General features: G+C 21.2%; 4 protein-coding genes across 4 annotated transcripts; 1 reads left to right on the top strand and 3 right to left on the bottom strand. All coding sequences in view use genetic code 6, as the record gives it.

The window, feature by feature from the left end:
- Nucleotides 1-60: 60 nt before the first annotated feature.
- TTHERM_001277533 (hypothetical protein) lies at nucleotides 61-1,170 on the bottom strand (the record flags this gene model as incomplete). Its single annotated transcript, XM_012799159.1, has 4 exons — nucleotides 61-181; nucleotides 468-557; nucleotides 818-907; nucleotides 1,160-1,170. 4 exons carry the CDS (start codon nucleotides 1,168-1,170, stop codon nucleotides 61-63), a joined length of 312 nt encoding a protein of 103 aa, XP_012654613.1.
- A 1,403-nt stretch (nucleotides 1,171-2,573) lies between these two features.
- TTHERM_001277532 (kinase domain protein) lies at nucleotides 2,574-4,715 on the top strand (the record flags this gene model as incomplete). Its single annotated transcript, XM_012799158.1, has 13 exons — nucleotides 2,574-2,583; nucleotides 2,765-2,840; nucleotides 2,931-3,020; nucleotides 3,073-3,162; nucleotides 3,226-3,315; nucleotides 3,377-3,460; nucleotides 3,506-3,595; nucleotides 3,646-3,735; nucleotides 3,946-4,035; nucleotides 4,095-4,184; nucleotides 4,238-4,327; nucleotides 4,483-4,572; nucleotides 4,628-4,715. 13 exons carry the CDS (start codon nucleotides 2,574-2,576, stop codon nucleotides 4,713-4,715), a joined length of 1,068 nt encoding a protein of 355 aa, XP_012654612.1.
- Nucleotides 4,716-5,309: 594 nt separating this feature from the next.
- TTHERM_001277531 (cation channel family protein) lies at nucleotides 5,310-9,741 on the bottom strand (the record flags this gene model as incomplete). Its single annotated transcript, XM_012799157.1, has 6 exons — nucleotides 5,310-6,657; nucleotides 6,715-7,467; nucleotides 7,521-7,692; nucleotides 7,990-8,133; nucleotides 8,202-8,698; nucleotides 9,023-9,741. The coding sequence occupies 6 exons, from the start codon at nucleotides 9,739-9,741 to the stop codon at nucleotides 5,310-5,312; spliced, it is 3,633 nt and encodes a 1,210-aa protein (XP_012654611.1).
- Nucleotides 9,742-10,960: 1,219 nt separating this feature from the next.
- Nucleotides 10,961-15,577, bottom strand: TTHERM_01277530 (cation channel family protein; the record flags this gene model as incomplete). The annotated part of the gene is made up of 5 exons (XM_001029840.2): nucleotides 10,961-12,584; nucleotides 12,644-13,399; nucleotides 13,455-13,626; nucleotides 13,842-13,985; nucleotides 14,038-15,577. 5 exons carry the CDS (start codon nucleotides 15,575-15,577, stop codon nucleotides 10,961-10,963), a joined length of 4,236 nt encoding a protein of 1,411 aa, XP_001029840.2.
- Nucleotides 15,578-15,651: the final 74 nt, after the last annotated feature.

The following is a 15,651-nucleotide window of genomic DNA, read 5'->3' as shown; positions in this document are numbered from 1 at the left end:
ATAAAAAGAAAAAGAAAAAAGAGCTTTGTTGTTTTAAATTAGTTTTTATAATTAAAAATATCACAATCCAAAACAAATAAACTGTTTTTACCCAAGATTAAGTGTCAAATTTGAGAGATTAATGCAATTTGCTAAAGCAGAACCTAAGCCTGATGCACCTTCATCACCAATTTAATTGGCACTTTTTAAATATTGAAGAAAAAATATATCATTAAATAGTTAATTAGAAGGAAAAAATGAAGAAAAAATATGAAATAATAAATAAGATTAATTAATTAATAATAAAAGCAAAATTTGAAAATAAAATGATGAGCTAAATTAACAAAGAAAGAAAGAAAGAAACAAAGAAAGAAAGAAAGAAAGAACAGCAAGTACAATAAAAAGAAAAAGAAAAAAGAGCTTTGTTGTTTTAAATTAGTGTTTATAATTAAAAATATCACAATCCAAAACAAATAAACTGTTTTTACCGAATATTAAGTGTCAAATTTGAGAGATTAATGCAATTTGCTAAAGCAGAACCTAAGCCTGATGCACCCATTGCACCAATTTAATTGAAACTTTTTAAATATTGAAGAAAAAATATATCATTAAATAGTTAATTAGAAGGAAAAAATGAAGAAAAAATATGAAATAATAAATAAGATTAATTAATTAATAATAAAAGCAAAATTTGAAAATAAAATGATGAGCTAAATTAACAAAGAAAGAACAAAAAAAGCAAGTACAATAAAAAGAAAAAGAAAAAAGAGCTTTGTTGTTTTAAATTAGTTTTTATAATTAAAAATATCACAATCCAAAACAAATAAACTGTTTTTACCCAAGGTCAAGTGTCAAATTTGAGAGATTAATGCAATTTGCTAAAGCAGAACCTAAGCCTGATGCACCTTCATCACCAATTTAATTGGCACTTTTTAAATATTGAAGAAAAAATATATCATTAAATAGTTAATTAGAAGGAAAAAATGAAGAAAAAATATGAAATAATAATAAGATTAATTAATTAATAATAAAAGCAAAATTTGAAAATAAAATGATGAGCTAAATTAACAAAGAAAGAAGAACAAAAAAAGCAAGTACAATAAAAAGAAAAAAAAAAAAGAGCTTTGTTGTTTTAAATTAGTTTTTATAATTAAAAATATCACAATCCAAAATTATATACCAGTTTTTCATTTTACAAAATTAAAATTTTTAATATTTTTTATGAAATTTTTTCTATCCTAGATTTTTAAAATTTATTTTTTTTCAAAAAAAATGATTTGTATGCTTTCTAAAAATTAGCTTTATTTATAATGTTATTTAGATATAAATTAAATAGGTATTTCACTATAGTTAATTAGGAGGAAAAAATGTAGAAAAAATATGAAATTATAAGATTAATTAATAATTAATAAAATTAACAAAGAATTAAAAAATATGAAATCATAATAAAAAGAAAAAGGAAAACAAATCAAATAAATTAAAAGAACTTTAATGTTTTAAATTAACTTTTATAATTAAAAATATTATAATGTAAAACAAATAAATAGCTTTTATTAAGTGTAAGTTTTAATAGCAAAAATGAAGAAAAAATATCAAATAATAAAAAATGAATAATAAATAAATAATTAAAAATTGTAATGAAAATTAAGTTAAAATTGCTAAAAAATTTAAGTTTTAATAAAAATCAATAAATAAAAAATGATGATAATTTCTTTTATATAAATTATTTATTCAAATAAATTTAAAATAAAATAAACTAAAAATATTAATAATAATAAAAATAATATTTTTTAATTAAATATACGTCAGATCAATATGGAGAACCTAATGAGATAAAAGTGAAGAGCTTTTAAACTTTTTTTATTAATTTATATAAATTTAAAAGTTATTAATAAAAAAATTAATAATTACTTCTTTTAATTTATTATATTTTTTAATCTATTATATCATTTATTTTTTTTTCAAAAAATTGAATAGCAGTTTATGAAATTTAATTAATTATAAATGGATAAAAAGAACAAAAAAATATAATAATTAATTAATTATCAAATATTAATTTATATATTTGGTTTTATGAAGAGATATCAATCACATTCAATATTTAAACTTAATATTTTTATTTAAAACATATTTCAAAAAAAAATAAATTAAAAAATAAAAAAAACTTATCTTATTATTACGAATAATCTACTTTAACTAGTGAAATTAATTAATTAAAATACATTAAAATTTGATTGACAAAAACTTTCTCTAAATAAATAACAAAGCATAAAAATGAAAATTAATTCTATTAAATAAGTATTTTTAAATAATATTTTAATGAATCTATTTGAAAAATATTTTTAATGTACTAAAAGCTTCTAAGTTAAAATTCTTTCTTGGAATAATCAATCAAGCTAGAATTCGGGTAAAAAAAATAGTTATAAAATCTTATTAATAAAAAACTATACTTACTAAAGGGATAATTAGATTGACAACACACAATTAGAATAATTAGGAGAGGCACTTAGTTAATACACAAATTTAAATAAAATTAAATTAGAGTAAATAAATCTTGCAATTAAAAATAATATAAACGCAATTTTAAATAAAAAATGAAGTAAAGTAAATTTAAGTAACTAATAGTTGTCTATTCTTATGAAAGGGCTGAAATCCTGTATCAAATTATCTAGTTTAAAGCTAAATTTTAGGTTTGTGCTCATTTTTTATATTTTAGTTAAAATTTAAATCTAAAATCTTTGAAAATAATCAAATTTTATTGATACAAATAGCTTCTATAAAATAGATCATGAAGGATTCGGTATAGTTAGAGATTCTTTATTTTAGCTATAAAATTTAAAAGTATTATCTCTTGGATTTGTGTAAAATATTTATTTACTGATTTCGCACTAATTCTTTTTAACAAAATGAAGATATGGTTTTAAATAAAATATTTTTAATTTTATCAAAAGAAAAAGCTAAATAGGTGATATTGGAATTTCAAAAATTGCTGTGATAATTTCAGAATAAAAACTTCTTTCAGATCTAAATTTAAAAATTCAGTTAAGAATTTTTATGATTATAAATTAAATTAAAAATATTAAATAATAATAGAAATAACTAAATTACTGAAGTTGGGGCATAAAATTTAGGATAAGGTTTTTAACACTGTAAGAATCTTCAAAATATAAAGATTGAGATTTGGTATTCTAAAATTAAATTAAAACATAATGCTAATATTAATATTATTATTTTCTATTTTACAAGTAACAATTTGATTAAATCTCAAGGGACCCAAGAATTAATTAATGGAATGGGTTTTTGCTAAAATACAGAATATTTAACCCTTGATTTAAGGTATAATAATGTTTTTTTTCCAATTTGATTGATATTAAAATATTAATTTAATAATTTAAAGAAATAATGATATTAGAAGCTAAAGGAGCATATTATAAGGAATATCAAATTTTAAGAACTTAAAAGTTTTTAACCTTAGTTTAGTGTAATTTATTTCTTAAAAAAATAAAATTAAAATAAATTCTTAAAGCAATAATTATCTCAATCAAGATGGAGCCTGTTTTTTGCTAGATGGATTACAATAATGCTCAAATTTATAAACTTTTGGTCTTTTTATAAGGTTAATAATATATCTGAAAGACTTTTACCATAATACTATTAATTTAAAAGAAATAATAATATTGAAGATAACGGAAGTCTAGAAATTTGCCAATAAATATCTCAATTTAAAAATCTAACTCATTTGACACTCGAGTTATAGTAATACAATATAATTTTATTCAATTTACTAATTAAAAATAATTACTGTAAATCCTCATTAATTGATTGACACATCCCCACTATCATTTTTATGAAGCATAAACTGTTACAAAATTTTCTAAATTTAGCTATTATTTCATTAATCCTAGAGTTAATTAATGAAGATTTAGTGTATTTATCTTTTATTCTTAATTTTTAAATATTTAAAAGAAATAATTCTATTACTGATGATGGGTGTCAAAGTGTGGGAGAAAAACTAAAGAAATGTGAAAAATTAAAATATTTATCATTAAGCTTATAGTAAAATAATTGATAAAAAATGATAATTATTAAGAAAAAATAATTATTTTGATATAAAGAAACAATGATGTAAATGAAATAGGGTCTTTATAGTTAGGTCGCGGCTTAAGATAAATAGTAAATCTTGAAGAGCTAATTTTGGAATTATCGTAATATAATTTTTAAGTTAATTAATGAACAAATATTTTCATTTATTTAAAAGAGATAATTAAATAGGAAGTTAGGGAGCTAGTTAATTGTTGAGTGAATTGGCATTAAATTAAAAGTTAAAAATTTTTAATCTTGGTTTAAGGTACTCATTTTATTTTCAAATTTGTTTTAAAACTGATTGAAATATTTTTTTGTAATAAGATTAATTAATTTTTTTGGTTTTAATTCATTTATTTTTTTGTCTTATTTATAAAAAGTCTTAATTAAAAATATTTCAATTTATTAACTAATTAAAAGAAACTGTTATATGGAAGAAGATCATTTTGATAGATTTTGTTATTAATTAAAACATTTTTAAACTTTGATATCCTTAGAAATAGAGTTATAGTAAGCTTTATTAAAAATTTCATAAGTAAATTTAATTTAATAAATTAACTTGTAGGGAAAATTTTATCAGCGAAGAGGGAGAAATCATATTAATTAGCAGGCTAAAAAAGCTTAAAAGATTAGTTTAGTTTTAATTGAAATGATTTTACTTTAAATATTATAAATACCTCTCAATGAAAATTCTTTCAATTTTTATGAATATATGGATGGATGCATAAAAAGATGCAAAATTAAAATAAATTAAAGATAAATAGAATAAATATTTTTTTTAGAGCTTTTAATTAAATGATAGACAAAAAAATTGTTTTCATAAATTTTGTTTTTTAGCTATTTAGACTATAATAAATGTAATGTATATTTATAAATAATATCATAATAATTTAGGATAATATTTTCTAATTTTTAAAAGTAACCATATTAACACTCAAAAAATTTTCAAAAGTTTATGGGGTTAATATTTGAGAATTAACAGTATAAATAAAATTAACAAAATTTGAATATATTATTTTGAATTAATTAAATATTTATTTATTTAATATATTACTGTGAATGCAATAGTTTAACCCTAGCATAAGTTATATGTTTGAATTTATTTGAAATTTAATTTTTAAGGAAGAACAGTATATGTAAAGTACAAATAATTAATTAATAACAATAAAATAAATTTTTTACCAATAAGATTCTCAAAGTAAATAAAATATATATTACTACAAATAAAATAGAAATTTAGGAGAGAATCAACTATTTTATTTAGAAAAATTACTAATTGGGTAAGTAACTCCGTTTTAAATTTTTATTCCATAAGAAAGATAAGTTGGCTAGTATAAACTAATATCATAACTTTAGGGTATAATTTTTACAATATTAGAGTTTCCTTAAAATAGAGAAGCTTTTCTAAGCCCTACATTTTAACAATTTTAACGGTGTTATTTTGTAGTCTATTTTAGCTTTTTTTATTTTTGCAATTTACTTTTAAGTTTTCGCAAAATCTTGTCAAAATTATAATCTGGATAATACTTCTTAAAGGATTAGATTCTGTCAAAATAATCGATAGGATTTGAAGGAAATTAAGAATCACCTACATGAAAACTTTTACCAGCTGTTAATTAAAGAAGAAATGGTAGTTATGAATCCTAAAGAATTTTAGAGAATCTCTCTATCATTTATCTTTCTTCTGTCTTTACTTATTTATTGCATGCTTCACTAGACTATTAAGTTTAAATTTATTTAAATGAGCTTTATTTATTACTACTTTTATTATCAGATAATCTTTTATTTTTATATGCAAGAGCTTGATCCTTTATGTCTTTTATTGATTAATTAGAGTTTAATTAATTAAATGGACTATCATAGTAATACTTGTTTACAGTATTTATCTGTTATTCAGGCATATTTTTACCATGAAAATATAATAATGTTGCAATATTTTGAAGTTGCGAATCTAACGAGTATCTTTACTCTTTCTAGTTTTAAACTAGCAATTTCTTGCACTTCTTTATAGAATTTTTTTTATTTTAAGATATTTAATCATTTTAAGTAGGTTTTGCAATATTTTCTAATTTATTACTTTACTATTCCTAATGATTGTATTTATTGAAACTCTAAATTTGTTCTTCCTTTGAATTAATAGCATTTAAAGATACTTAATTAACTGAGTCAACACTATTTATTGCTTCTAATGATCTTAACTTATTTTATGACCTAAAAGATTTAGAAGCAATTTTAATCACATCTTAATTTTCATAGACCAAGTTAGAATGACACTTGTAAGTTTACTCACTGCTTTATTTTTCATTTTCATCTTAACTTTATTTTTCTGTTTTAAAAATATTTTTAGTTTATTTGTCTATTTTTTCTTTTTCGTTCATTTAAATATTATTTTTTTATTTTGACTCATTTTCTATTTATGAATATTTTAGCTGGCTTTCTGTACCACAATCTTCTTAATTCTCATTATCAGACTGAGTTATAGTGTCCTAAGAGCTTAACAAATTGTCGTTATATAGATAAAATATTTCATTATTTTAAGATTATAATCTTTATTTTAAAAGTTAAATTATTTCTAAATTTCTTTTATATTATTTCCTATTATGAAAGATAAAAAAATATTAGATTAACATTAATTTAAATAATAAAAAATACTTTGTATTTTGTTTACGTTTTAGAGTTATGCGTTAATCAGATCTTTCTTAAAACATTGAAAAATTATTCTTTAAAATTACAAATTATTTATCAAATAATCTATGTGTCCTAGGGCATTAATTTGCTATGTGGTTACTTTCTTTGCAATAATAGCAATCATTATGGATGATAGATTTTCCTTTTTAAAATATAATTTAATCTTGTATCATTTTAAAGCGCTCAAAATCTTCTTTATTTTCTTTAAGAATTTCTATAAATTCATCTCTACTTATTTTAAAAAGAGTAGACAAGTTAACGCTCCTAGCTGAAGCTTGTCTTTAAAGACCAGTAAAAAAGCAAATATCACCAAATATTTAACCGCTTTTTAAAGTTTATATAACACTTACTTAACTTTACTTCTATATTTATTATTGGTAAATTTCAATAATACCATCTTAAATAAAGTAAATTGAACAATCATCATATTTATCTTCGCTGATTATAATTTCGTTAGGGTTTATTAAAATTTCCTTCATTATAAATATTAATTTATTTAAAGTGGACTTGGAAAAATTAGAGCTGAACAAATTATTATTGTTGAGAATTTTAGAATTAATCTCAAGAGTGATTTCGTCTCTCAGCTTATTGGAGAGTTAGTGTAATATATTATCTTCATGCTATTTGTCTCTATCTTTTTATTCTTATGATAAAAATGACAAATAATGTCTGACTCTACTTTTTAGTTAGATGCTAACATTCTTCCTAATTAGATATCTTATTTTATATTTTTTTTGTTAAATATTATTAATAAATTAATATCGTAATACCTTTAAATAGTAACAAGATCATCATTCAGTTATTTTGAAGATTTTTCTATTTCCTGCAAAATAAACCCTATGTTGTTTATAGAGTAAGCAAATACACAACTAAATAGTATCATGGTAATAGATATATAAAGAGCTTCGATAGGATTAGTGGCAGAAATGTCACCATATCCAACTAATTTTTAAATATAAATTTAAGAAATTGTTTTTAAAAACAGGTAACTTGTGTTTATATAAAAATATAAAAATTATATACTATATTTTGTCTTTATGAAAAAATTAGTAAAAAATGACCTTAATATTGCATTTTATTTTTTTTAAAAAAGGTAATAAATTTTTATAAGTTTAAAAATTATAAGTTTTAATTTAAAAAGAGGTGGTATATGTATATTTAAAATAAATGATATCTAATCTAAATATTTTTTAATTTGAATCCAATTAAAAAAGTTTAAATTAATTAATGGTAAAACACCTGTTGTCATAGTTGTTATTGACCAATAAATAGCAAAAATATACTAATCATGAATTGAATCAGACTAAATACCTATCTTATCTAACCAATTGCTTTTGTTGCTATTAGCTTCTTACACTCCAACAAAATACCATCCTATTGCACCTTTTAAATTTTAATTTAAATAAAGTAAAATAAGTACTTTAACTATTATAAAATAATTAAATATTTACCAATATGAGCAATTGTCATAACACTTGCTAACTAATTTATTAGTTTACATATATGCTTCTAATTTTCTGTAAGGGTGAATATGTAATCGAATCGCTTTTTTTTGCTTGAGATTCCATTCGCTTTTAAAAAAATAAGTATATTTAATCCAAATAAAAATAGATTTTGTTTTATATCATTTATTATCAATTAATTAGGGTAAATGATTTTAGAGCCAAGGATAAACATGCTTATAAAATCGGTTAAAAATCTTGATGAAAAGAAATATTTTCTAGCAATTTGTATTCTCTTAACTATTATTATGTCTTTGTCAAAAAAAGCAGTATTGAGATTAATTGTAATATCAATTAGGAAGAGAGTGAAGGAAATAAAATTAAATTTCATCATAAATTAAGGCTAAAAGTAGTTATGATCAAAGAATATAAACAAAGAGTAAATATAGAGGAAAATGTAAGTGTAGGCAACTTAAATCAAATCCCAAATTACTCTTAATGTATTGCTTGGCATAAAAACAGGAAAAAATTTTGCATATTTTAAAATGTAAAGAAATATTTTAAAAAGCTTATAGCTTAATTAAGCTTTTCCTTTTTTGGGTTTAAAATATGATAAATCATTGATTGAATGATACTCTTATTCACTTAAAAATTCTATCCTTCTATTTTAATGCCTTAGTTTAAGTAGAGATATAAAACTTTCAACATTGTGTCGTATTCTCATAACTCTATTCATAGATGAACTCAAAAGTCTACCTATTATATTAGTTGCTTTTTAAAAGTTCTACTTATAAGCTGTTATAACATTAAATTCTTAATTTTATTAGTACTAGTTTTTCAGAGCGTAATTGACTTTATTACCTAGTTTTTTCTTGTCTTTTTCATAAAATATATCGTCCTATATCAATATTTAGCTATTCATTTTGGCCTTTGTTTCATTAAAGTTTTTAGAATCAGACTAATTTAAAGAAGATTAATATTTAGATTCACTTTTAATAATGGTATTTTTAGTAAAGAAGTTATTTGATTATGATTATTCACCATTCTTGAAGTTATTAGTATCTTTTGAATGATGCTATGAGAAGCTATCTTGAATTAAAGAATCTTCTTATGATTAGCTTTACATCTTTTTATTCATGTTGAGAGTTATTTTTATTTATTTTTCTGATGTCTATTCATTTTTAGGCTAATCTTAAGAACATGATGAGTTATTACTTGAATTATACTTTTCAGTAATTTTAGCAGCAGCATCATATTGAGTTTTACAAAATTATTGATTTGTTGTATTTAAATCCATTTGTGATTCCTAAAAAATATTATTTTTTCCTACATTAAAACTACTACATGAAATTTCTTAATCACCCTAATGCAATTTTTGAGGTTGACAATTCTTAATTTCGAAGAGATATTTTGTGTTGTATATATCCTCTTAGTAATCAAATTTTTCATCCAATTCTCTACCATCTTCCATAGCCATAGACATATTTGGAGAAAACTTAATTGTCTATTTTTTTGAAGATTTATTATTTGTTTCTATAAATTAATCCATATATTATTAGTTTTTAATCACTTCAATTATAATTAAAAAACTTTAATATTAATAGAACTCTAATCAATCAACAATTTAGGTATGAATTTGATGCTTTTATTAGTTATCCTTGAAACAAATAGCCTAAGTAAGTAATATACTTTCTGTTAAAAAATATTATTAATGTATCAATTATTATCTTCTAATTTTATCACAATTTACATTTTTAAACTAAAAATAATGTTAAGTTTTTACTTTTCGACATTTTTATTCAATTTAAAATTAAAAATTTAAGTTCATTCAATCTTAATAAAACAATAATATTTTTATTATCATTTTTAGAGTAACATTTATGTTTTTAGAGTCTCTTGTATTATTTTTAACAGAAATTTCTTTGATTTTTTGGCTTTCTTAGAATCCTTGTTTCATTTCTTCATTTACTTATATAGTTGCAATGATCTCTTATTCTTAAATCAAATTATTAATAAAAAACTAAAATGAATACAATTTTAAGCACTGATTATAAACAATCAAAAATTTAAAGAATTTTTTGAAGATTCAACCTTTTCAAAAAAAATGCATTTTCCAAGCAAAAAAATTACAATAACTTTATAAATAATAAAATTTTGACGAGTTTTTATGAAAAAAAATCAGTTTTTTTCATTCTAAACATATGATTTTGAGTCAAAATAATGCTTTTAAAAAAAAAAACTCTAGTTTTTTAGCAAGTCACTACCTATTATTTTGCTTGCTGCTTAATCGTTGTGTTAAATTAAATATTGCCTCATCACAGTAAATCAAATAGAAAATATCATCATTGGATATTTTTTAAATTGATTAAATGTCATTTTATTTTTTTTAATTTTGATTTAATTATCCTTACTTAATGGGTCCACTTACCCTGCTTCCTCAAAACTTTATACAGTAGTTTTAATCACTATATAGATAAGAGCATCACTTTTTGGAAATAATAATTATTTTTTGTATAATTCATTAATATTTTTTTAAATGATCAATCTTGTAATATATTAATATTTAAAAGTAAATACCAATTATAAATAAATAATTTAATATTTGAAATTATATTATAAAATTAAAAAATTAATTTGAGAAAAAAGGAATTAAAAATAAAAATTAAAATAAAATACTTATTCAACTAATTTACTATAAAGTAAATAAATAAATCCATGTATGTATGTAATACTATTTAGATTTTACTCTTCCATAATAATTTAAAACATCAATTATTCTATTAGTAAAAATTATTAATAGGATAAATATTTCCTTTTTTCATTCTTGTACCATAAGAAAGATAAGTTGGTTTATATAGATTAATATCATATTCTTAAGGAATTAATTTAAATAAATTAGAATTTGCTTAAAATACAGATAATTTATTAAACCCTATATTTTAACGACGTTCTTTTGTAGCTAATTTAATTTTTTTAAGTCTTTTTTATTCCTACTTCGAGCTTTTTAGTTTTTGCAATACCTTATCAAAATTATAATCTGGATAAAATTTCTTAAAACATTACATTTTATCAAATTAATCCATAGGATTACCTAAGAATTAGGAGTCTAAATGTTGAAAACTTTTACCAGTTGTTAATTGTAGAAGAAGTGGAATTTAAGAATTTTGAAGTATCTTAGAAAGTCTGTCAATTATTAATTCATTACTAGAGATTTATTTTTTATTTTTACGTATTGATTATTGTGTTAATAGATTATTTTACGAGTTTTCCTTGTTATAAGAAAGCCTATTACTTTTTTTAGAGATTTAACTTTATTCCTTGTTATCTTTTAAGGATAATTTTGAGCTATCACTTTTACTTGAGTATTGTTAGTAGCTCTAATTGTAAATTACATTATTTATTTATTATGAAGAAATATTTTTATTTTGTAAAAGCATCAAAGCAGCAATATTCTAAATCTATTAGTCCACAGAATATCTTGGTTCTTTCTAGCTTTAATTTAGCAACTTTAAACTTTTTTAAAAAGAGTTTCTATGAGATTGAGATGAATGGTAAATAATAGATGTCTTTTTATTACTTTCAGATTTAAAACTTTGTTAAGCTTAGCTATTTTCTTAGTGATATTACTAAAATTAATCTTCTTTATGTTAACTAGATATTTTATGAGATGACTTTTTACTTCTTTATCTAAGTAATTTTTTTTTTAAATCTTCTAATTCAATATTTGTTGAATTTATACTATTTTTACAAGTCCTCTGTTATTCTAAAATTTTTGAGTTGTTTTAGTCAGATCCTTCTATTTCTTTCTAATAAATAGTTTTCTATTATATTGCAGATTTTGTACGCTAAACAGAATATCTGCCTTTTTTGCAAGGCACCACATTTGATTCTTACTAGCTTTTTTATCTACTGAAATTATTTTTTGAAGATTCTTCTTAATTATTTGAATCTATGCTATCTAAAGTTTAAGATGATTTTATCCTTGATTGAGATTCAACAATATTTAAGATTGTTTTAGGGATATCTTGGCTTTCGTAAACCAAATTAGAGTGGCATTTCTAAATTTAATTGTCTTGATTGAATTGTTATTCTGTTCCATCATTGCTTGTTTAATACGATTTTTGAGATTTCAGAATATTTTTAGATGACTTGTCTATTCTCTCTTTTACTGATCCTTTAATGCTTTTCTTTTAATTTTAATCTTTCTCTAAAGAATTACTAGGAATATCACTTTGTGAATCTTCGTCTTCATCTTCATCATTTTCATATTAAGACATTGTTTCATTAGAACTTAGTAAATTTTCATCAAAAAAGAAAAAGCTTTCTCCATTATCAAATTCCAAGTTTTATTTTAAGCAATCTATTGTATCTTAAATCTTCTTAAAGTTTTACCTTAATTAATTATTAAAATATTTTGTATTAAAAATAAATTTAAAAATTCTATTTTGTACCTTGCATTTTATTTTTTTTTTAGATTTTCTTTTCGATTTTAAGATCTCTCTTAAAAGATTGAAAAATTATGCTTTAAAACTACAAATTGTTTATCAAATAGCTTATGAGTTCTAGGACATTAATTAGCAATGTGGTTACTGTCTTTACAATAATAACAATCGTTGTGAATAACAGATTTTTCTTTTTAAAATATAATTTGATCCTCCATCATTTTAAAGCGCTCAAAATCTTCTTTGTTTTCTTTGAGTATCTCTATAAATTCATCTCTGCTTATTTTATAAAGTGTGGATAAGTTTATACTCCTAGCAGAAGATTGCCTTTAAAGTCCAGAAAAAAAGGAAATATCACCAAATATCTGACCGTCTGTCAAAGTTTTTATGACGCTAATTTATCCTTTCTTTTATATTTATTATTGATAAATTTCAATAATGCCACTTTAAATGAAGTAAATTGAAGTATCATCTTATTAATCTTCACTGATTATGATTTCATTTGGATTTACTAAAATTTCTTTCATTATAAATATTAATTTATTTAAAGTGGATTTTGAAAAATTAGAACTAAATAAATTTTAGTTGTTCAAAATTTTAGAATTGATTTCGAGAGTGATTTCATTCCTTAGCTTGTTTGAAAGCCCGCTTAATATTTTATCTTCTTATTATTTATCTCTGTCTTTTTATTCCTATGCTAAAAATGATAGATAATGCCTTACTCTACTTTTAAGTTAAATGCTTACATTTTTCCTAATCAGATATCTTATAAATTTTAGTACATTATAAATTATCAAAAATAAATTTCATAATTAGTTACCTTTAAATAGTAGAAAGATCATCGTTTAATTGTTTTGAAGATTTCTCAATTTCTTATAAAATAAAACCTATGTTATTAATTGAATATGCAAATACACAGCTGAACAAAATCATTGTAATTGATATGTAAAGTGCTTCTACAGAATTAGTTGCAGATATATCTCCATATCCAACTTTTTTTAAATTGTAGTAAAAGGAAAATGTTAGGTTGAATATTTATTGTAATTCACAAATTTTAATGTTAAATTTTTTTGAAATATTTCTACTTTGCAATATTTTTTGATTCTCTTAAAATTTTGGATATTAATATAAATTCAGAGTAATTTAAGAGAACTTATAGTATGTCATAATATTTCATACTAAATAATTTTAATACTTAATTAATTACCTGTAGTCATGGTTGTTATTGACCAATAAATTGCATAGATGTACAGCTGGTATATTGAATTAGATTGAATACCAATCTTTTCTAGCCAATTAGCTTGATTATTATTTGCTTCTTATACTCCAACAAAATACCACCCTATTGCAGCTAAAATAAATCTTATTAAAATATATTGAATCAATTAAATAAATTAATTTACCTAAGTGAGCAACTGTTATTACAGTAGCTAACTAATTTATGAGTTTGCAAATGTGTTTTTAATTTTCAGTTAAAGTGAATACATAATCAAATCTCTTTTTTTTGCTTGAAATTCCGTTTGCTTTCAGAAAAATGAGTGAATTTAATCCAAATGTAAATACACTTTGCTTCAGATCGTAAATAACTGATTTGTTTGAGTAAATGATTTTATAACCAAGCATAAACATACTTACACAATCTGTTATAAATATTGAAGAGAAGAAATATTTTTTAGCTATAAGCATGCGCTTAGTGATGATTATATCTTTCTCATAAAAAGCTGTGTTAAGATTAACTAAAATGTCTACTAAGAAGAGAGTAAAGATAGTAAAATTAAACTTCTACAAAAATTCAGTGTCAAAATAATTCTAATCAAAAAATATGATTAAGGAATAAACATATAAAAAGACATAAGTGAAACCTACTAAAATTACATCCCAAATTACTCTTATTGAATTGCTTGGCATAAAGGTAGGAAAAAATTTTGCAAACTTTAAAATAACAAAAAGAAACCTCAAAAATTTTTAGCTCTAATGAATTTTGCTTTTATTTAAATGAAAGTGAGATAAATCATTGATAATAAGAAACTCCTAATTACTTAAACCCTCTATTTTTCTATTTTAATGTCTTAGTTTAAGAAGGATAATAAAATTATTTGCATATTATCTAATTCTCATAACTCTATTCATAGAAGAATTTAATAATCTACTAACTATTTTAGCAGCTTTTTGTAAGTTCTACTTATAAATTGTTGCTGCTTTAAAGTCCTACTAAAATTAGTATTAGCTTTGCAGAGCAAAATTGACTTTTGTCCCTAACTTTCTGAGGTCTTTTTCGTAGAATATATCATCTTGAATCAAAATATGGTTATTATTTATGTTCTAATTACTCTGGATGATACTTTTATGTTCGGAGGCAATTTAAGAATGCTGTTTTTTAGTTTCACTTTTTATAATCGTATTTTTAGATTAAAAATAATTTGATTAGACTTCATCATTGCGATTTAAGCTATTATCATTTATAATCTTCCTTTTGGTTGAAGAACCTTATTCTAGAATTATTTTTGCGTCTTAAAAATCAGATGATAGGCTATTGTCATTGACATTTATATTAGTTTTTATAGCATCATTTTAATTACTTTCCTGTTAAGATTGAATGTTTTTTGGTTAATGCATTAAATAGTCCTATAAGGACATTTCTACCACTTCTTCTTGTAGCGTCTTGCAAATTGATTGATTTGTGGTGTTAACATTCATTTGAGATTTCTATAAAAAATCATTTATCTCAGCTTTAAAGCTATTGCATGATATATCTTAATCACCTTCGTGGAATTTTTATGGCTAACTATTGCTGATTTAAAATCTATAATAAAATCTAACTTTTTCATTTTATTCCTCATTTATTTCATTTATTGAACTATCATATTCAGTTGGAGTTTATTTGTAAAATATTGATAACTTTTTACTTCTAGAATTATTTTAAATTTCAAATTTTTATTCCATTTCTTCTAGTTTACTAACTTTTAACTATTATATTAACTAAACTATTGATTAATTATTTATCTATATTAAAGAGT

This window comes from Tetrahymena thermophila (genome assembly GCF_000189635.1).
Source record: "Tetrahymena thermophila SB210 genomic scaffold scf_8254500, whole genome shotgun sequence".
Taxonomy (NCBI): Eukaryota; Ciliophora; class Oligohymenophorea; order Hymenostomatida; family Tetrahymenidae; genus Tetrahymena; species Tetrahymena thermophila.
Note: the sequence above shows the minus strand (reverse complement) of the source record. Positions and strands in the feature narration are given on the sequence as shown.